A 22,523-nucleotide genomic window follows, 5' to 3' on the forward strand; every position below is an offset into this window, starting at 1 on the left:
GAAAACCCGTCTCTACTAAAAATACAAAAAATTAGCCGGGCGTGGTGGCGGGCACCTGTAGTCCCAGCTACTTGGGAGGTTGAGGCAGGAGAATGGTGTGAACCCAGGAGGCGGAGCTTGCAGTGAGTAGGCGACAGAGTGAGACTCCGTCTCAAAAAAAAAAAAAAAAAAAAAAAAAAAGAAACAGGGTATCCACATGGTTCATACACATGAAGTGATGCTCAGTAGTCTCACTGGTTATCAGGGAACTGTAAATTACTTCTTCAAAGAAATACTGGCTAGGCACAGTGGCTCACTCCTGTAATCCCAGCACTTCGGGAGGCTGAGGCGGGCAGATCACAAGGTCAGGACTTCGAGACCAGCCTGGCCAACACAGTGAAACCCTGTCTCTACTAAACATACAAAAATTAGCCGGGTGTGGTGGTACACACCTGTAGTCCCAGCTACTCGGGATGCTGAGGCGGGAGAATCGCTTGAACCTGGGAGGCGGAGGTTGCAGTGAGCCGAGACAGGTCCATTGCACTCCAGCCTGGGTGACAGAGCAAGACCCTGTCTAAAAAAAAAGAAATACTATCACATACTCTCTATTACTGCCAACATTAAAAAGATTGACAATACCAAGTGGTGATAAGATTATGGAACAATAGAAAACACAGATTGTGGAGGTGTTACTTTGAAAAACAATGTGGGATTATCTACTAAAATTGAAGATAATCTGTGACTCAGTATTCTGTGGCTCAGTAATTTTATTCTTAGGTATATATCCTAAAGAAATGTATGCATGTGTGTACCAAAGGACATAACCAAGAATATTGTTAGCAACACTAATTATTAATGTATTATATATCTTTTAATGTTCTTTTCATTTGTTTTTTTATAGTCAGGCAGATCTAGCCAGTTCTGTGTCTAATGCTGTGCAAATTGTTGGCATGAGTGCTACCCTTCCTAATTTGGAGCTTGTGGCTTCCTGGTTGAATGCTGAACTCTACCATACCGACTTTCGCCCTGTACCGCTTTTGGAGTCAGTAAAAGTTGGAAATTCCATATATGACTCTTCAATGAAACTTGTGAGGGAATTTGAGCCCATGCTACAAGTGAAGGTAAATCAATATATTTACATCACTACTATTTGTATCTGTGTGTTTGATTTCATTTTCTAGCAAATTGCTAACAAATTCTGAATGATGTAATTGGGAGTTACATATACATTAGGATTAATATTAAGCTAATTGGTTTCCTTTTAAAGGATTGGTGGTGAGCTGGGCGTGGTGGCTGACGTCTGTAATCCCAACATGCTGGGAGGCCGAGGTGGGTGGATCACTTGAGGTCAGCAGTTAGAGACCATCATGGCCAACATGTGAAACCCTGTCGCTACTAAAAATACGGAAATTAGCTGGGCGTGGTGGTGGGCGCCTGTAATCCCAGCTGCTTGGGAGGCTGAGGCAGGAGAATTGCTTGAACATGGGAGGCAGAGGCTGCAGTGAGCTGAGATCGTGGCACTGCACTCCAGCCTGGGCAACAGAGTAAGACTCCGTCCTCCACCAAAAAAAATATTGGTGGTGATGGTAAGAGAGGAAATGTAGTTGTACCCTTAATTTAAATAAATAATTGTTTCCTGATATATAATATAAACATTTTAAAAAAATAACTGATCTTGTAGCTTTTTCTTTTTACTGGGAAAAGATTTTCTTATGGTTTAGTTTACACTAACTGCTAGTGTGCGAGATTAACTTTTTTGTTAAATGGTAGGTATAATATATAGTAGAGTGAAAATAATATTATTTTTGTAGTCTGATAGATCTACCTCTGATACTTAATAGAGATATTTGATATGGCTGAGATAGTAGTTGAATCACAAAACCTATCTGAACCTCATATCTTCATCTATTAAATAGGATATTATAATCCCTATCTTGAATATTATAAGAATTAAATATGATTTTTAAAAATTATCTGGTATCTAGAAAGTGCTTGATAAATAAGTACCCTCCCATACTCCCAAAAACACTTTAATCCTGAGGTTAAAGAACTGACTCATGTACATTGGTGGAGTTGTGCCTCTGAGTACTAAAACAGCTAAGGGTCATTTTAGAATTGGAAATAGAATTGGAAATTCATGTGTTTCACTAACTACCTAGGTATGCATTTGTAGCTTCTGCATGCTTGGTATGGAATCTTGCTTGCTTTGCTCCGTGCCCCATATTTCGCCTGGCTATGCCTTGGTTACTTCAGTACATTTATATGTGAACACATTCATTTGCTCTCCTGTTAATTTTTTTCTTCTTTTACCATGTCTGTGCCTCCACACTTTTGAACCACTTATACTTCTTAACTGGATTATTGAAATATTTCCTAATTGTTCTCTCTGCTTCTGACCTTGTCCCTTTCAGTCTATGCTTACAGGAGCTAGTGAGCTATTTAAAATGAACATCAGATCATGTTACCCTTCTTCTCAGAAACTTGCAGTGGCTTTCTGTTTCATTTAGAATAAAAGCCAGTGTCTTCTTAGCAGTCTATAAGGTCCTACATGATCTACATCCCCCGCCCCCCTTAGTGCTCTGACTCTGTCTACTATGTTCCCTCTCACTTCCTTCACACTGGCCTCTGCTGTTTTTTAATATACCAAGAGTTTCCGGCCTCAGGTTCTCTTTTTCTAGAATACTTTCCCCTTAGGGCCATCAGTGTGGTTTACTCTTTCACCTTTGGACTTTTTTACTCAAATGTCACCGTCTTAGACCTTCCCTAGCCAACTTGTCTAAATTATAGTGTTCTCCCTTACATGGTCTCTATTTCTTTCCCTTAGCACTTTTCAAAACCAAACATATTATGTTTTTTTGTTTTTTTGATTTTTTTTTTTTTTTTGAGGTGGAGTTTAGCTCTTGTTGCCCAGGCTGGAGTGCAATGGCGTGATCTCAGCTCACCGCAACCTCCACCTCCCGGGTTCAAGTGATTCTTTTGCTTCAGCCTCCCGAGTAGCTGGGATTACAGGCGTGCGCCACCATGCCCAACTAATTTTGTATTTTTACTAGAGACGGAGCTTCTCCATGTTGGTCAGGCTGGTCTCGAGCTCCCGACCTCAGGCCTTGGCCTCCCAAAGCGCTGGGATTACAGGAGTGAGCCACTGCACCCGGCCCCTTATGTATTTTACTTAACTCATTTTTGTAATTATCTATCTCTTCCTACTGGAGTAGAAACGTTATGAGGGTAGAGCTTTTTTTCTGCTTTGTTCGCAGCTCCATCCCCAGTACCTAGAACAATATTTGACATATAGTAAATATTTGTTTAATGAGTGAATAGATGGATGCATTAATCCAGTTTTTAATTCATACATTGACATACTTCCAGTATGGAGAACTTGCAGGGCCACCACAGTGTATTCACACATGCCCTTTTGTTCGTCTGAAATGTGTTACCTTTCATTGAGATAATGTTTCCCCACCTTCACATCTCAGCTAAATTGTTTTCTTAGGACAATTTTTCTTTCAGATCTTTCTGTCAAATATGAGGCCTCAAAACACTGTAAAACTCTCTTTTAATGGTATATATTATTGTTGTATTTTATATTTATTTATTTAGTACAGATGCTGTTCAACTTGTGATGGGGTTATATCCTGATAAACTCATTGTAAGTTGAAAATGCCTTTAATACATTTAACCTACTGAATATCATAGCTTAGCCTAGCCTACCTTAAATGTTCTCAGAACATTTACATTAGCCTATAGTTGGGCAAAATCATCTAGCACAAAGCCTGTTTTATAATAAAGTGTTGAATATCTTATAATTTAATGAATACTGTGCTGAGAGTGAAAAATAGGAGTTGTATGGGCACCCAAAGTATGGTTTCTATTGAGTGCATACTGCTTTTGCACCATTGTAAAACAAAAAAAATCATAAAGTCCAACCATTTTAAGTTGGGGACATCTGTATTTTAATGTGTCTCTCGGTGAGACTATAAACCCCTTGACTATTAGGATCTTGACTTTCTTTTTACTCAATATTGTATTCCCATTGCCTGAGGGTTGGAGCTCAATAAATATTAGTTGAATGAATAGTAAGTATTTCTTTCACTTTTCATCATTAGGAGTTTAATTTTTCTTCTTTTTTTTCCTTTCTTTTGTTATTGACTTTGTAACTGATTTTCATTATGCCTTCAAGAAGAAAAAGCTTCCCCAGAAAGGAAAATGAGTGCTTTTAAACTGATGTGAGAATCTTTTGAAAGTACCACTAAAGTGGTTATTTATCTTTCTTTTTTAGGGAGATGAGGACCATGTTGTTAGTTTATGTTATGAGACAATTCGTGATAACCATTCAGTATTACTTTTTTGTCCATCAAAGAAATGGTGTGAGAAGCTGGCAGATATCATTGCTCGAGAGTTTTATAATCTACGTCATCAAGCTGAGGGTGAGTTATGGATGGAAAGGAAAGCCTTCATGCTTAGTACATTTGCTTGAAAGTAATGGTAGTGATTATATTAGCAAAAACATGGCTTTTGTTCATCGTTGTCACTGCCTGCCCACTAGGTGGTACCCTTTTTACCAAACTGTGCTTTTGTGATTCTAATCATATTCCGTCCCTAGTATAGACTATGTATACACACACGCTTAGACTAATCAGCTTTAGATTTTTAGAATACTGGGTATATACTACAGTTCTTTATCAGGGATCCATGGGCTTTAAGAGTTTGATCATTGGAGCCCTTAAATTGGATGCAAAACTTCACATGTAGACATTTCTTTGGGGAAAGTAACCATATCTTTCTTTATATTTCCAAAGGAATATGTAACTCTGAAAAGAATCATACACACATACATATATATGTATAAGTTGACCCTTGAATGACATGGGTTGGAATTGTGTGCGTTCGTTTATATGTGGATTGTTTTTCAATACATAATATATTAGAAAATGTTTTGGTGATTTGTGTTAATTTGAAAAAACTGACAAGCTATGTAGCCTAGAAACATGAAAACATTAAAAAACAAAAAGAAAAAGGTATGTCATGTAGCCTAAAACATATGTAGATACTAGTCTATTTTATCACATACTACCTTAAAATATACACAAATCTATTATTTATTTATTATTATTTTTTGAGACAGAGTCTTGCACCGTTGCTTAGGCTGGAATACAGTGGCGTGATCTCGGCTCACTGCAACCTCTGCCTCCTGGGTTCAAACGATTCTTCCATCTTAGCCTTCCCAGTAGCTGGGATTACAAGCACCCACCATCACGCCCGGCTAATTTTTGTATTTGTGTAGAGATGAGGTTTCACCATGTTAGCCAGGATGGTCTTGAACTCCTGATCCGAAGTGATCTGCCTGCCTCGGCCTCCCAAAATGCTGGGATTACAGGCATGAGCCACGGTGCCCGGCCCAAATCTTTTATTAAAAATTAAAATTTCTGCCAGGCATGGTGGCTCATGGCTGTAATCCCAGCACTTTGGGAGGCTGAGGAGGGTGGATCACCTGAGGTCAGGAGTTCGAGACCAGCCTGGCTAACATAGTGAAACCTCGTTTCTACTAAATACAAAAAATTAGCTGGGTGTGGTGGTGCACGCCTGTAATCCCAGCTACTCAGGAGGCTGAGGATTGGGAGAATCACTTGAACCCGGGAGGCAGAGGTTGCAGTGAGCTGAGATCGTGCCATTGCACTCCAGCGTGGGCAACAAGAGTGAAACTCCATCTCAAAAAAAAAAAAAAAAAAAAAGTTAAAATTTCCAGCCCAGCCAACATGGTGAAACCCCATCTCTCCTAAATACAAAAATTAGCTGGATGTGATGGCGGGCACCTGTAATCCTAGCTACATGGGAGGATGAGGCAGGAGAATCACTTGAACCTGGGAGGTGGAGGCTGCAGTGACCACTTTACTCTAACCTGGGTGACAGAGTGAGACCCTCTCTCGAATAAATAAATAAATATTTATCAAAACTTATGCACACAGACACAGACGATACATGGCCCCATTCACACAAGAAAAATGTAAACAAATGTAAAGAGGCAGTGTTAAATCATAACTGCATAAAATTAACCGTAGTATATACTGTACTAATACTGTAATAATTTTATAGCCACCTCCTGCTGCTGTTGCAGTGAGCTCACGTGTTGTGAGTATGCACTTAAAATATGACGCTTATCATCTTCATATGAGCAGTTTGTGTCTCATAAATTGCATATTGCAGTAAAAAGTAATTTATCATGTTTCTCATGTACTTTTCATCATATTTAGTGCAGTACTGTAAACCTTGAATAATAACATGGGACCAATCTGAGGTGCCACTAGTGGTGCTAGAAGTGTTCCGAAGAAGCAGAGAAAAGTTGTGGCATTCTAAGAAAAAATTGAATTGCTTGCTATGTACCATAAGTTGAGGTCTGCAGCTGCATTTACTATTTTAAGATAAATGAATCGAGCCTAAGTACTACTGTAAAAAAAGAAGGAAATTTGTGAAGCTATTGCTGTAGCTTTGCACATTTTATGAAATACTTTTTCATCTGATTTTGAAAATGCAGTTTTATGTGGCTGCAGAATCACTATATGAAAGGCATACCTGCTGGGTGAGGTGGCTTACGTCGATAATTCCAGCACTTTGGAAGGCCAAGGCAGGAGGATCACTTGTGTCCAGGAGTTCGAGACCAGCATGGGCAACATAGTGAGATCTTATCTCTACAAAAGTTAAAAAATTAGGCCGGGCATGGTGGTTCACACCTGTAATCCCAGCACTTTGGGAAGATGAGGTGGGCGGATCACCTGAGGTCAGAAGTTTGAGACCAGCCTGGACAACATGGTGAAACCCTGTCTCTACTAAAAAATATAAAAATTAGCCAGGTGTGGTGGTGCATGCCTGTAGTCCCAGCCACTTGGGAGGCTCAGGCAGGAGAATTGCTTGAACCTGGGAGGCAGAGGTTGCAGTGAGCTGAGATCGTGCCACTGCACTCCAGCCTGGGCAACAGAGGGAGACTCCATCTCAAAAAAAAATAGCCAGGTGTGGTGATGTGTGCCTATAGTTCCAGCTACTTGGGAGGCTGAGGTGGGAGGATCATTTGAGCCTGGGAGGTAAAGGGTGCAGTTAGCCATGATCGTGCTACTGTGCTCAGCTCAGTCTGGGTGGCAGAGTGAGACCCTGTCGCCACAGATGTGCACGCATGCGTGCGCATGCACACACACACACATACACACACACACAAGAAATGCATACCTATAGACTCTACTATGATTTCAGAAAAAGTGAAGTCCATATGGCAACTTAAAGCAAAGGGATCTAAAGCTGGATAATTTAATGCCAGCAAAAGATGGTTGGATAATTTTAGAAAGAGGTTTATATGTGGATTTTTTTCAATACATAATATATTGGAAAATTTTTTGGTGATTTGTATTAATTTGAAAAAATGTCAAGATAACAGGAGATGCAAGACCAAGAGGCTGCAGATGAGTTCCAAGATACCATTAAGAAAATTATTGAGGAGAAAGGATATCTGCCTGAACAGATTTTTAATGCAGATGGAAGTGCCCTATTCTGAAAAAAAAAAAAAAAAAAAAAAAAAATTGCCACAAAGAACCCATTTATTAGTAAGGAAAAGAAGAAAGCACCAGGAATTAAGGCAGGAAGGGATAGACTAACTCTTGTTTTGTGCAAATGCAGTTGGGTTTATGATCAGGACTACTCATATCTATAAAACAGCTAATACTCAAGCCTTAGAGGGAATAGATAAACACTGGTTGCCATTCTTTTGGTTGTACAAGAAGGACTGGAGAGTGAGAATGCTTTCTCTGGATTCGTTTCATCGATGCTTTGTCTCTGAAGTCAGGAAATACATTGCCAGTAAGGGACTGCCTTTTAACTTTCTTTTGATATTGAACAATGCCCTGGGCCATCCAGAACCCCGTGAGTTCAACACTTAAGGCATCAAAGTGATCTACTTACCCCCAAACACAGCATCTCTAATTTAGTCTGTAGATCAAGGGGTCATGAGGACATTTAAAGCTCATTACACACTGTAACCTATGGAAAGGACTGTCAACATTATGGAAGAGAACCCCAATAGAACATTGTGAAAGTTTTGAAGGATTATTCCATTGAAGATGCCATTGTTGTTATAGGGAAAGCTGTGAAAGCCTGCATGCCCAAAATGATAAATTCCTGCTGGAGAAAACTGTGTCCACATATTGCACATGAATTCACATAGGATTTATGACAGAGCCAATGAACGAAATTATGAAAGAGATTATGAAAATGGCAAAAAAAAAAGGTGGAGGTAGAGTTTCAAGATATGGATCTTGGAGAAATTCAAGAGCTAGTAGACACCACACCAGAGGAATTAACAGAAGATGACTTGAAGGAAATGAGTGCTTCCAAACAAGTGCCAGATGGTGAGTAAGAAGACATAGAAGAAGCAGTGCCAGAAAACAAGTTGACATTAGACAATTTGGCAGAAGGATTCTAATTATTCAAGACTGCTTCTGACTTTTTTTATGGCACGGACCCTTCTATGATATCGGCACTGAAACGACAGCAAATGGCGAAAGGATTGGTACCGTATATAAACATTTTTAGAGAATGAAAAAGCAAAAACAGGCAGAAATTATAATGTATTTACGTAAAGTTACACCAAGCGTGCCTGCCTCTACTGCCATCACTTCTGCCTCTGCCACCCCTGAGACAGCAAGATGAACCCCTTCTCTTTCTTCTTCGTCAGCCTACTCAAGGTAAAGATGATGAAGATGAAGACCTTTATGATGATCTACTTCTAGTTAATGAACAGTAAATGTATTTTCTCTTTTTTGTTTTCTTTTTTTTTTTTTTTGAGACGGAGTCTCGCTCTTTTGCCCAGGCTGGAGTGCAGTGGCGCTATCTTGGCCCACTGCAAGCTCCGCCTCCTGGGTTCACACCATTCTCCTGCCTCAGCCTCCCGAGTAGCTGGGACTACAGGTGCCCATCACCACTCCCGGCTAATTTTTTGTATTTTTAGTAGAGATGGGGTTTCACTGTGTTAGCCAGGATGGTCTCAATCTCCTGACCTCGTGATCCACCTGCCTTGGCCTCCCAAAGTGCTGGGATTACAGGTGTGAGTCACCTCCTATTAGTAGTTAACTTTTGGGTAAGTCAAGTTGTGTGCAGATTTTTGACTGGGGGTTTCTGTGTTTCTAACTCCTGTGTTGTTTAACAGTCAACTTTGTGTGTGTGTGTGTGTGTGTGTGTGTGTGTGTGTGTATTTATACACATATATATACACGCACATGCATGTATATACAAATGTATTTTAAAATAAGCTTTGAGGTATTATTTATAAGAAAATGTACCCATTTTGTATGTATATGATACATTTTAACAAATGCATACATCTGTTTAACCATACTATAATCAACACCTAGAACATTTTCATTACCCTAAAATATTCTCTTTTCTTTTGCTGTCTCTTCCCTCTATCCCAGACTTAGGCAACTGTTGATCTCTGCTTGCTGTCACTTTAGATTACTTGTGCTTTTCTAAAAATTCCACATAAATGAAGTCATACAGTATGTATGTGTCTTCTGTATCTAGCTTGCTTTCACTCAGCCTGGTGTGGTTGATGTACACCCAGGTTGTTAAGTTATCAGTTTGTTCCTTTTTTTGTTGCCAAATGGTGATCTAGTATATACTAATGGCTATAATCATTAGTATATATTTTTACTAATTCTAGAGTGAACACTGTTGCCTCACTATTTTTACTAGTCTGTGGTGCTTTGGGGTCCAAGATAAATACAAGGAAGACAGGGACCAGTTCTAGTCACAGAATATTAGGATATTTTATTAATTAATTATACCAGTGGCATCATGAGTATAAGTGATGGAAATCTCAAGCCTAGCTCTAACAAGTAAACTTTGCCTGAAGTTTATATTGGCTGGGCTATTGTTTAACAGTATATTATCTCTTCCAGTTTCCCCTTAACTGGTACTTTCTATACTGGGTTAGCTTATTTCCTTACATTTTACCATGGCCATTTATAATCCTTAATAACCAGAATCATCATCATTTTCTTTTCTTGAGATTTTATTGTCTTGGTTTGTAGCAGTGGTTCCCAAATGCTAGTGCTTGGACTGGAGCCTGGTCTGTGATGAGATTTTTATCAGAAAAATAAAGACAAGGCAGCACATTATTTATAAAGCTGCAGTTTACCTTCTGAAATTATTCCTACTCATTTTTTAATGTTAAATGTCTTTTTTTGAAATAAAAATATTGATAGTTAAGGTTTTAAAAAATTAATTGCCCTCAGGAAAATAAAAAATTGGCAACTCTGTGATTCCTTAAAATTTTAAAAAAAGTTTACCTAAAAATTTAAAAATGTATGAAATATGATATATATTTAAATATATATATTTGTATTATTTTCAACTGACACATAATAATTCTAGAACATACATTTATTTATTTTCCTTTTTTGTGTGTGTTTTTGTTTTTTTTTTTTTGAGACAGGGTCTTGCTCTGTTGTCCAGGATGGAATGCAGTAGCATGATCTCAGCTCACTCTAATCTCTACCTCATGGGCTCAAGTGATCCTCCCACTTCAGCCTCCCGAGTAGCTGGGGCTATAGGTGCATGCCACCATGGCTGGCTAATTTTTTTGTATTTTTTTTAGAGATGGGATTTTGCCACATTTCCCAGGCTGGTCTCAAACTCCTGGATTCAAGTGATCTGTCCACTTTGGCCTCCCAAATTTCTGGGATTACAGGTGTCAGCCACCGTGCCCAGCCATATATTTACTGTTTATGAAAAGTTTTACAAGTTCAAAAATCCAAAAATCTGGAAAATTTTTAAAGAAAACATATAAGTATGTAAAGCTTTTACTGCATGTAACAAAGTTAAGGCTGGGAGGTGGCTCATGCCTATAATCTCAGCACTTTGGGAGGCCAAGGTGGGGAGGATTGCTTAAGCCCAGGAGTTTGAGACGAGCCTGGGCAACCTAGGGAGACCCTATCTCTACAAGTAAAAAAAAAAAAAATACTAGCTGGGCATAGTGGCACGTGTGTCTGGTCCTAACTAACCAGGAGATTGAGGTAGGAGGATTGCTTGAGCCCAGGAGGTCGAGACTGCCGTGAGCAGGGATTGTGCCACTGTACTCCAGCCTGGGTGACAGAGTGAGACCCTGTCTCAAAAAAACGTTAAGCTCTTACTGGGGGAGAGGACAAAAAACAGAGGGTACTATTTAATTAACTACCAGATTAATGCCAAAGAGGCAAGAATAATTTCACAGAGAAGTAGGCTTTTTCGTGACGGGATTGGTGAAACCCTCTGATGCTGCTACTGCTGGTTGGTGGTACATACCTTGAGCAAGGGTTTTGATTTTGGGGCTTTGAGTGGTAATCAGTATCCGTAATACTCTACTTCCTCAGCAGGTTCCTTTGATCCCCTCCTGTAGGCTTGGTCTTACCCTTATACAGTTTCCTAAACTTTGGCGCACATTGGAATTGCCTGGGGAGATTTAAAAATTCATCATGTCCAGGTCATACCCCACACCAATTATATAACAATGTCCAGGATTAAGAACCAGGCATCAGTATTCTTAAAAGATCTCCAGGAGATTATAGTATGCAGCAGTTTCAGAACCATTCCCCTGCTATTTAGCTCTATTATGATTTAGACAGATACACTTAAAGAAGCTGAGCTAGAAGCAAATGGTGTTGATAATTTTTTTGTGACAGGATTGGTGAAACCCTCTGAATGCCCACCAGTAATTCTGGAACAAAAAGAACTCCTGGAAGTGATGGATCAGTTAAGACGTTTGCCTTCAGGACTGGACTCTGTATTACAGAAAACTATACCATGGGGAGTAGCATTTCATCATGCAGGTATTTCATATTTATAATCTGTTATTAAGAAACCTCCAAAATTCCTCATACTGTCTTAACTTTTATATTTGCGTACATTTATTTCTTGTTAAACACACTTAATATCCTTAGATTTCTTTTTAAGAAATTGTGTGGGCTGGGCATGGTGGCTCACTCCTGTAATCCCAGCACTTTGGGAGGCTGAAGCAAGTGGATCACCTGAGATCAGGAGTTCAAGACCAGCCTGGCCAACATGGCGAAACCCCATCTCTACTAAAAATACAAAAATCAGCTGGGCATTGTGGCACGCACCTGTAATTCCAGTTTCTCGGGAGGCTGAGGCAGGGAGAATTGCTTGAACCCAGGAGGCGGAGGTTACAGTGAGCTGAGATCGTGCCATTGTACTCCAACCTGGGTGACAGAGCGAAATTGTGTGATAGATTAAACAGGAGTAAAACGAACATGTTTCAGTTTACTTATTTGTATATAGTAGTCTCCCCTTGTTCACTGAAACTATGTTCCAAGACCCCCAGTGGATATCTGAAACCACAGATAGTACCAGCCCCACATATATGTTTTTTCATAGCATATTAAAACTTTTAAATGCATTTGAAATGTGTGTGTGTGAGGAGGTATATATATATATATGGTATATAGTAGTCCTTTGTGAGGAATATGTTCCAAGATCCTCAGTGGATGCCTGAAACCACAGATAGTACAAACCCTCTATATACTATGTTCTTTCCTATATAGTCACATTATATAGTGCCAGTAGTGTATACAGCATGGATACACTGAATAAAGGGATAATTCATGTCCTGGGTGGTAGGACATGCAATTTAAAACTTATGAGTTGATTATTTCTGGAATTTTCCTCTTTATATTTTTGACTTTGGGTAATTTAAACTATAGAAAGCAAAACCACAGATGGGGGAAAACTGCTATATACACACACACAAAATTTACATTGTATGTAATTTATGATGCATACTAAAAAAGTGAACACCTGTGTACCCACCACTTAATTTTAAAACTAGAACCCCAGCCCTTTAAATTTTAAATAAAATTGAAAATGAGCCAGCTAAGTATATATTCTATACATTGTTTTTCATTTACTCATGTTTTGTTCATCACGTATTTATGTCAGAGGTATATCTGACCAATGTGATGCATAGGCCCTGAAGATATCTTGATGAATAAGGCATATCACTACCCACAAGGAGTTCATTGTCTAGAACAGTGGTTAGCAAGTTATAGTCTGCTGGTCAAGTCTAGCCTACCATCTGTTTTTGTAAATAAAGTTTTATTGGAACACAGTCATGCCCATTTGTTCTGTTGCTGCTTTCATGTCACAGTGGCAAGGTGGAATAGTTGCAGCAGAGACCTGACCTGCTGTTTTCCACAGGAACAGGAAAAGTTTGTGGACCCCTGGTCTAGAAAATAAGATAGAGGTATACTACAGGCAGCAGATTCCACTCTTTTTTTGTTATTGTTGTTGTTGTTTTGTGAGACTGAGTCTCGCTCTGTTGCCCAGGCTGGAGTGCAGTGATGTGATCTCGGCTCACTGCAAACTCTGCCTCCCAGGTTCAAGTGATTCTCCTGCCTCAGCCTCCTGATTAGCTGGGATTACAGGCACCCATCACACACACAGCTAATTTTTGTATTTTTAGTAGAGGCGGGGTTTCACCATGTTGGCCAGGCTGGTCTCGAACTCCTGACCTCAAGTGATCCACCTGCCTCAGCCTCCCAAAGTGCTGGGATTACAGGCATGAGCCACCGTGCCCGGCCAGATTATATTGTTAAAGAGGTAGACTGTGATGACTCCTTTGTCAACAGTCATAACAATAGTTTCAAAAATCTTTAGAGGCTTGAAGCAGACTCTCAAATCCATTTGTAAGTGAACACATATAATATTTTCATTATATATCAATAAATATATAAAAACCTCCTTTTTTTAGGTCTTACTTTTGAGGAGAGGGATATCATTGAAGGAGCCTTTCGTCAAGGTCTCATTCGGGTCTTGGCGGCAACTTCTACTCTTTCTTCTGGGGTGAATTTACCTGCACGTCGTGTGATTATTCGAACTCCTATTTTTGGTGGTCGACCTCTAGATATTCTTACTTATAAGCAGATGGTTGGTCGTGCTGGCAGGAAAGGAGTGGACACAGTAGGTAAGTGAGTTTGAATTTAATTGTAGCAGCATTGCTGAAGGACAGTGTCTACTTGAAATTTGACTAGTGCCTGGCAGCCTGTTTCTCATCATGCTGTATTTCTTTATTATCCAATGCACTAATGTCATCATTTTGGATTCACTTAATATTTATAGTGAATATGAGTTATAATTTTCGTATATGTATATCATCAACTGTTGATTTTCTACAAATGTTGAATTAAGTTTTTCTTTTGTATTGTATACAGTAAAATGATTTAGTATTATGTAAATCAAGATGACTTCTTATTACTTAGCTGGAAGATGATTTTTAATTTCTAGGTGTAGTCTACTCTTTAGCACTAATTAATTTTCACAGATGTTAGTTCAACTTAGGTGACTGGTCTCAGAAATCAGACAAGGATGCTGGGACGCACCCTCACACTTTGGGAATAGGAACTTGACATCCCATCTTTTTTCTCAAAATTGGTGCTGGCTCTGAAAAAACACCTTTTCATTTTTTTACCTTGTATCAGCAAGTTATGATTTTTTTTTACCAGCAATCCAAACAAAAGTTTTGTCTTAAGCAGTGAGGAAGAGGTTTGTTTGAATTAAATGTCAAAACGGCAGCAAGCTTTATTTCTAATGTGCTGTATCATTATATGTGTAACTAAGTCGTTATCAGCCATCTAACATTGAAGAACCTTGGGAGGAACATTCCCTGCCACTTTCTACTCTAGGACATAATTGTCATCTTTCTACTCTAGGACATAATTGACTCCAATATTTTATTAGATATGTCAAAAAAAAAAAACAAACAGGCAAACAGTTCTGTGGCTACTGAAGAGAAATTAGGAAATCCAGGAGAATAAGGAAAGTGGTTGGGAAATGGATATTCTGGGCAGAGGAAGCTGGGTAGTACACTGAGGAAGTAACTTTTAGAATAAACTGACTTGTCACATGAAGTCCCCAAATATGTCAGTTCTCATTATTCATGGATTCCATATTTGAATTTTCCACCTTAACAGAATTTATTCAGAATCCCGAAATAATACCTCTGGGGCTTTTGCGGACATATGCAGATCTGCGAAAAATTTGAATCTTTCCAAGCGCACTTTCCCTGCTGCGGTTGAACAAGCCAAAGCTCTGCGTTTTTGTTTCAGGTCTTATACTGTGAACAAGCTTCTTTTTAATGGGCTAGTTAGTGCCACATTTTTGACATTTTTGTGCTTTTAGTCGGTGATTTTGCTGTTTAACATGACCCCCAAGCAAAGTACTGAAATGCTATCTAATGTTCCCCAGTGCATTAAGGCTGTGATGTGCCTTATGGAGAAAGTATGTGATAAGTTTTCTTTAGGCATGAATTATAATGCTGTTGGCTGGAGCTCAATGTAAACAACTACATACATTAAATAAGATGTCTTTAAACAGAAACATGCATAAAACAAGGTTTTGTATTGATTAAGTGATGAAAACGTTTTTACTAGAGGCTTGCAGGAACCTAGTCATCTATTTTCCTTGGCAGCAAGGGTTCAGTATTCTGTGTTCGTGGCAACTTTATAGAACATTACTACCACAAATACCAAAAATTGACCGTCATTTATTGGTAACTGGATTAGTTAGAATATAAATTCACTGCTGTAACAAAAACCAATACAATAAGTATTAACAAGATGGATGTTAGTTTCTTTCTCATATAACAGTAAAATTGTATTCTAGGCCTTATATGATGTAATTGTAATTTAGGCCTTACATGATGGCTGTAGTGTGTCGGGGACCTAGTCTTCTATTTTGTTTTAACATTTTCAGCAATGTAGTTTCTATCCTCGGTATATGATGGCTAGTCTAGTCTCTCTCATCACATCTGCATTTCAGCCATCAGGAAGGGAAGATGAGGAAGCAAAGAGCATGCCCTGCCCTTTAAGGCTGCTGCTCAGAAGTTGCACATAGTATTTCTCTTCACATACAATGGGCCAGAACTTTCACATGGTTACATTCCCCAACTGTAAGAGAGGCTGGGAAATATAATCTTTTGCTTGGGTGGCCACGTGCTCCACTAATACTTCAGAGGATGTGCATGGCTATTGGAACAGCTTTCAGTCTCAGTACCAGTAATAAATGACCCATTTACAATCCCAGAAGGGCATTGGTCAGCCTTTATTTTAAGCCCTGAAAATTTTGATGATTAAAAAAAAAAAAATCTTCCAATTTGTTGGATTTTTCCTACAGCTGACATCAGAGACATTTATCCTGTTTCTCTCTTACTTGACCTACAAAATATGCAGATTACATATATATGCTTAAAAAGAGTTGAGGGAAGAGAGTGAGAGTCTTCCTTCCCATTCCTTTTTGCCCACCTCTGTCCATCCCCAGTTTTCAGTGGACTCACACCTCTGGGGAATGTAGTATAAGTCCATTTTACATTGATAATTGTCTCTCAGGGATGGAGGGTCTTTTAGTTAATGTAGAAGATAAGGAGAAATAAGAAATAAGATGAGATCTTATTTGCCTTGTTATGTTCTTAGCTTATATTTATTATGGGAAAGAACAATTGGAAGGTTAGGGCCCTGGGCTAATTATCAAGCCTTAAATCAGATAACATTCAAACAGAACTAAAATATACTGTAATAAGTTTATTTCTGAGGTCTTAAAGACTTCCAAGCTTTTGATCTTGTATATCATTATATTTCAGGATGTGATATGACTTGCTCATAACTTCAAGCTAATGAAGAATGTAGGAATATAGTGTTTTATATTCACTATGGAGACTTAAATACTTGGTCATGCTTTTTGTATCATGTAGCATCATTGGAAATTCTGTGTATTTTATATTCCTGGACGGCACATGGTGTTTTATTTAGATGACACTTCAGTCTTTCCATAGACTACTTAGAAGCTTCCAGTATAGGATGATGGTGCTTTGTGCCAAAATAGCAATTTGCAAGTTCAGCGGTCAGTAATAAATTATTTGATTCTAAATAATTTCAACTTCCCTCTTGTGATGTGGATGAGCCCTCCCCAGGCAGGTTGTTGCAGGAACCTGTACATATATACTGATGTTCATTTGGACATTTTATAAACCTTGCCCATTCAGGAAAAGGGCAGTTCATTTTGTTGAAGAATCAAAGCCCCGGAAGACCTTTAAACAGCCCAAAGTGGCTTGTTTATCTTGCTGCTAATGCTAGTTGATTCATTTTCTAGGTAATTTATATGTGTGTGTTTTCTTTCTTAAGCTGGGCTGTTTTGTAGCCATTGCAAGAGCCAGGTGTTATATTCATGTGATTTTTAAAAATTGGATATTGACAAATTATAATTGTATATATTTTTGAGGCACAGAGTGATGCTATCTGTATACAATGCAAAATGATGGAATTAAGCCAGTTAACATATCACCCCCAAATACTTAACCATTTATTCTTCTTGTCTAACTGAAACATTGTACTCTTTGACCATCTTCTCATCCCTCCAACTCCCTAATCTCTCTCTCTTCTGCTTGATTGAGCCTGCTACTAAAGCTTTGATTGCATTTTTCAGTTCAGTCATTGTATTCTTCATCTCTAAGATTTCTGTTTCTTTTTTATTGTTTCTATTTCTTTGTCAAACTTCTTGTTTTGTTTGTATATTGTTTTCCAAATTTTATTTAATTTTTTATCCATATATCCTTGTAGTTCATTGGACTTTTTTAGGAGAATTATTCTGGATTCTTTCTCATTTCACAGATCTTCATTTCTTTAGGGTTCATTGTTGGAGCTTTGTTAGTTTCTTTTGAAGGTATCTTGGCTTCCTGGTTCTTTGTAATCTGTGCTCTTGTGTTGGTATCTGCACATTTGAGGAGACAGCTACCTCTTTGGCTTTTATAGGTGTTCTTTGGCAGGGATAGAACTTCACTTGTCTAGCCTTTGATTCTGAATAGGCCAACTGGCAGCAGCCCTGAGCAGGCAAAGCTTGCTTTGGATTCTGTAGATAGTTGGGCTGCTGCCTTTGCTCTGAGTTTGGGTGGGACTGCTGGCTGGGCTCTGTTATCAGGTGAACCCACAAGCTGAGCTCTGCAGTCAGGCAGAGTTGCTGGTTTGGCACTGCAATCACCTCTCGGCTGGGCCCCAGAGTGTATTCCTTGGCCAGATGATACCCCTATTTGAGATCTGTGCTTGGACAGTGTTGCAGGCTGGGCCCCGAGGTTAGGTGGAGTTGCTATTCTGGACCAGTGGGCCAGCTGCTGTGCTCAGTGGAAATGCATGATTGAGCATGGTGGCTCATGCCTGTAATCCCAGTGACTTGGGAGGCTGAGATGGGAGGATCGCTTGAGCCCAGGAGTTTCAGGCTTCAGTGAGTTATGATCATGCCACCGCACTCCAATGTGAGTGACAGAGATCCCACCTCTAAAAATAAAATAAAATAAATGCACATCTGAGGTTTGCCTCCCTGCCTAGGTGGGGACTTGGAGTGGGCTTTGAGACTGAACTGAGGGCTGTTTAAACGTCCACCCTTGGCAGAACTAGTCCCTGCACTTTGCAAAAATGCAGTATGATAGGCATCTTCCACCTGGGGCAGGTCCTTGAGGCTGAGCTTGAGCACTGTTTAAAATCCCAGGTTTGGCAGAACTAGCCCCTGCTCCTTTCCAAAATGCACTGTGATGGTCATCTCCTTTCCTGGGCAGGGTCCTCATGAGCTTTGACGCTGGGCCTGGAGGCTGACCGTCTAAAGATTCAAGCCAGGTAGAATTTCCTACTACTTCTAGAAGTGATCAGTTTGGCTTTGTCCTGGGCTACACTGTTTAGCTGTTAGCTGGTACCTCTGATTGGGCACCACCACTGGCAGGTACACAGAGCTACCACCAAGATCTGCATGCTGGTTGCCGTGAGCTCTGCCTCCTTGCTTTGTTTCTGCCTGACCCCAGGTGATCTAGCTGTGCTGTTACCCGGCATGTTCTCTGTGAGGTGAGACTGGAGTTGGTTTCTTGGGAAGCCTCTTGGAATGCTAGGGAAGCTCTATGTTCTCTGGTTTTCTTTTCCCACTGTAGAAGCCATGAGCCCTGGGGATTCCTTTCTGTGTGGTACTATGCTGACTTAGGGGAGTGGAAGGGCTGATGAGGTCAAAGTGAGATAGTTTCTCTTACGATATCTTGCAATTTTTATGTAGTTTTGTGGTCCATGCATAAGTTTCAGACTTATTCCCAAGTTTTGGGTTTTTTTTTTTTTTTTTTTGGTTATTTTTTTTTTTTTTTTTTTTTATACATGGAATTTTGCTCTTGTTGCCCAGGCTGGAGTGCGATGGCGCAATATCAGTTTACTGCAACCTCCACCTTCTGGGCTCAAGCGATTCTCTTGCCTCAGCCTCCCAAGTAGCTGGAATTATAGGAATATATCATCATGGCTGGCTAATTTTGTATTTTTAGTAGAGATGGGGTTTCACCATGTTGGTTAGGCTAGTCTTGAACTCCTGACCTCAGGTGATCTGCCCACCTTGGCCTCCCACAGTGCTGGGATTACAGGCATGAGCCACCACGCCTGGCCTCTTTTTTTTTTTTTTTTGAGATGGAGTTTCACTCTTGTTGCCCAGGCTAGAGTGCAGTGGCACAATCTTGGCTCACTGCAACCTCCACCTCCAGGGCTCAAGCGATTCTCCTGCCTCAGCCTCCCAAGTAGCTGAGATTACAGGAATGTGCCATCACGCCTGGCTAATTTTGTATTTTTAGTAGAGATGGCGTTTCACCATGTTGGTTAGGCTGGTCTCGAACTCCTGACCTAAGTGATCCACACTCCTTGGCCTCCCAAAATGCTGGGATTACAGGTATAAGCCACTGGGCCTGGTGGCAGTTTTGGGGTTTTCACAAAGGTGTTCTTGTCTGCAGATAGAAGCTAGTTGAAGCTTCTGGGGAGGGGGTTAGTAAAGCCTCCTAAACCACCATCTTGCTGACATCTTGTTTTCCTTTTTTTTTTTGAGATGGAGTCTCTGTCGCCAGGCTGGAGTGCAGTGGCGTGATCTCGGCTCACTGCAACCTCTGACTCCTGGGTTCAAGTGATTCTCATGCCTCAGCCTCCTGAGTAGCTGGGACTACAGGTGCATGCCACCATGCCCAGCTAATTTTTGTATTTTTAGTAGAGGCGGGGTTTCACCATGTTGGCCAGGCTGGTCTCCATCTCTTAACCTCGTGATCTGCCCTCCTCGGCCTCCCAAAGTGCTGGGATCACAGGTGTGAGCCACCGTGTCCGGCTGTTTTGCTTTTTTAATGGTGCCTATCTTTATAATCATTTCTGGGATAAATAGCCATTGATCAAGTTTATAATCCCTTTACTTTATCCTATCTTGATTCTCAGTTTGGCAGTTGGGAAGGATAATCTGTACCTTCTCTTTGCCTGGGGTGGTAAGGATATTCCAGCTCTGTGCCAGTTTTATTAAAAAAAAAAAAAGTATTCTTCATTTGTCTTTTTGAACCTCTTACCTGTTTTCTTTCCCACAGTATTGGATTCATTTTTGAAGAAAAATTATGATTCTCTCTAGTCATAATTGTTGCAATAATAGTTTGTATTTGTTCAAATCGTATAGTTGTATATGGGCTTAACATATAAGTGCTTTCATGTATTTTTGTTCATTTGGTTGTCACAATAAAGCATTTAGATTAGTAAATGTTGTAATATAAATTTTGGGTATCTACAAGTATTTTTGAATTTACTTTATCATAACTGGTAACAATTTACATTTGCATTTTACTTTACTGGTTTGAAAGTACCTCTATTAATTACTTCATTATTCAATAATAATGGTTAATCCTGTAGGGGAAGAAAAAGACTTTTCCTCCGCTTTCTTAGGTTCTGCAGTTGGGACCTGCTAATTAAATTGACAGATTAACAGGAGAAAAGGCATATAAACTTTATTTGATGCTAATATTTTAATTTTTATGTATGTGGAAGCCTTTATAGAAAAGGATTGAAGACCTGAGAAACTGTTTAACCTGGGGTCTTATATAACATTTTAACAATGGGCAGTAAATTGTGGAGAAGTGATAAGAAAAAGGAAAAGGTATCTGGGCTTCTAGAGGCAACAAATTGTGAGAAGGTAAATATATGGGGGAAACTAATGGAAGATGGAAGTTATTTTAGTAGGTAGAGTTTGTTTGTGCAGACCCATCTCAGTGCTGACCTGTGTCCAGTGATAAGGGTTGTTGTCCTGTATGGGAGAGGGAAGGGAAAACATCATCACAAAGGGAAAAATTTATTCTTGCTTTTAGGCAGATAGGGAGAGGACAAAGAGTTCTTTCTGTGTTTGCTGCTTCCCAGTGACCTTCAGCTCAAAATAATCCTTATGCCAAAGTGGCATATTTTGGAGTAGCATATCCTGATCCCCTTCTGTCCAAAGTTCAAAAAATAGCCATAATTTTATTACCATAACAACCGCTATCATCTCTTGTCTCCTTTTAAGCAAAGTAAGGCAACTTAAAATCTCTTTAGCAGATATCTTATGGAATTATATTGGGATTTTGCAAATGCATATCTTTTGGTTATAGGCGAGAGTATCTTAATTTGTAAGAACTCTGAGAAATCAAAAGGCATAGCTCTCCTTCAGGGTTCTCTAAAGCCTGTTCGCAGCTGTCTGCAAAGACGAGAAGGAGAAGAAGTAACTGCCAGCATGATACGAGCTATTCTGGAGGTAAGAGAGAGTTTATTAAATTACCATTTGCTCTTTTATGCCTAAATTAAAGTGGTAAAATATTAGTATATGAAAATCTTAGCTTTATTTATTTTTTTTAATTTATTTTTGAGACAGAGTCTCACTCTGTCACCCAGGCTGGAGTACAATGGCATGATCTCAGCTCCCTGCAACCTCCGCCTCCTGGGTTCAAGCAATTCTCCTGCCCCAGCCTCCCGAGTAGCTGGGATTACAGGCACACACCACCATCCCTGGCTAATTTTTGTACTTTTAATAGAGATTGGATTTCACCATGTTGGCTAGGCTGGTCTTGAACCAGCCTTCAGGTGATCTGCCTGCCTTGGCCTCCCAAAGTGCTGGGATTACAGGTGTTAGCCACTGTGCCCGGTGCTTTATATTTTTTGTTTTGTTTTGTTTTTGAGATGGAGTCTCGCTGTGTTATCCAAAATTTCAGATGAATTTAATGATTCATTTCTTTTTCTTTTTTTTTTTTTTTTTTTGAGATGAAGTCTCGCTCTGTTGCCAAGCTGGAATGCAGTGGCGCAATCTCAGCTCACTGCAGCCTCTGGCTCCTGGGTTCAAGGAATTCTCATGCCTCAGCCTCCTGAGTAGCTGGGACCACAGGTGCCTGCCACCACAACCAGTTAATTTTTTTTTTTTTTTTTTGAGACGGAGTGTCGCTCTGTTGCCCAGGCTGGAGTGCAGTGGCATGATCTCGGCTCACTGCAAACTCTGCTTCCTGGGTTCACACCATTCTCCTGCCTCAGCCTCCTGAGTAGCTGGGACTACAGGCGCCCACCACCACGCCCGGCTAATTTTTGTATTTTCAGTAGAGACGGGGTTTCACCATGTTGGCCAGGATGGTCTCGATCTCCTGACCTCGTGATCTGCCTGCCTCGGCCTCCCAAAGTGCTGGGATTACAGAT

General features: G+C 39.8%; 1 protein-coding gene across 8 annotated transcripts in view; it reads left to right on the plus strand.

Moving 5' to 3' along the window:
- POLQ (DNA polymerase theta) overlaps nucleotides 1-22,523 on the plus strand; it is a 123,058-nt gene that overhangs the window by 11,849 nt on the left and 88,686 nt on the right. For all 8 annotated transcript variants that reach the window (XR_008523573.2, XM_024245112.3, XM_002813240.6 and 5 more), the window contains 5 exons: nucleotides 881-1,100; nucleotides 4,256-4,403; nucleotides 11,676-11,822; nucleotides 13,760-13,972; nucleotides 21,455-21,597. Coding sequence is in view for 7 of the 8 variants with exons in the window: in XM_024245112.3 (XP_024100880.3) it covers nucleotides 881-1,100; nucleotides 4,256-4,403; nucleotides 11,676-11,822; nucleotides 13,760-13,972; nucleotides 21,455-21,597 (871 nt within the window). In the remaining variant the exon portion in view is untranslated. The remainder of the gene's footprint in view (nucleotides 1-880; nucleotides 1,101-4,255; nucleotides 4,404-11,675; nucleotides 11,823-13,759; nucleotides 13,973-21,454; nucleotides 21,598-22,523) is intronic.

The sequence above is a fragment of the Pongo abelii genome, chromosome 2, assembly GCF_028885655.2.
Source record: "Pongo abelii isolate AG06213 chromosome 2, NHGRI_mPonAbe1-v2.0_pri, whole genome shotgun sequence".
Taxonomy (NCBI): Eukaryota; Metazoa; Chordata; class Mammalia; order Primates; family Hominidae; genus Pongo; species Pongo abelii.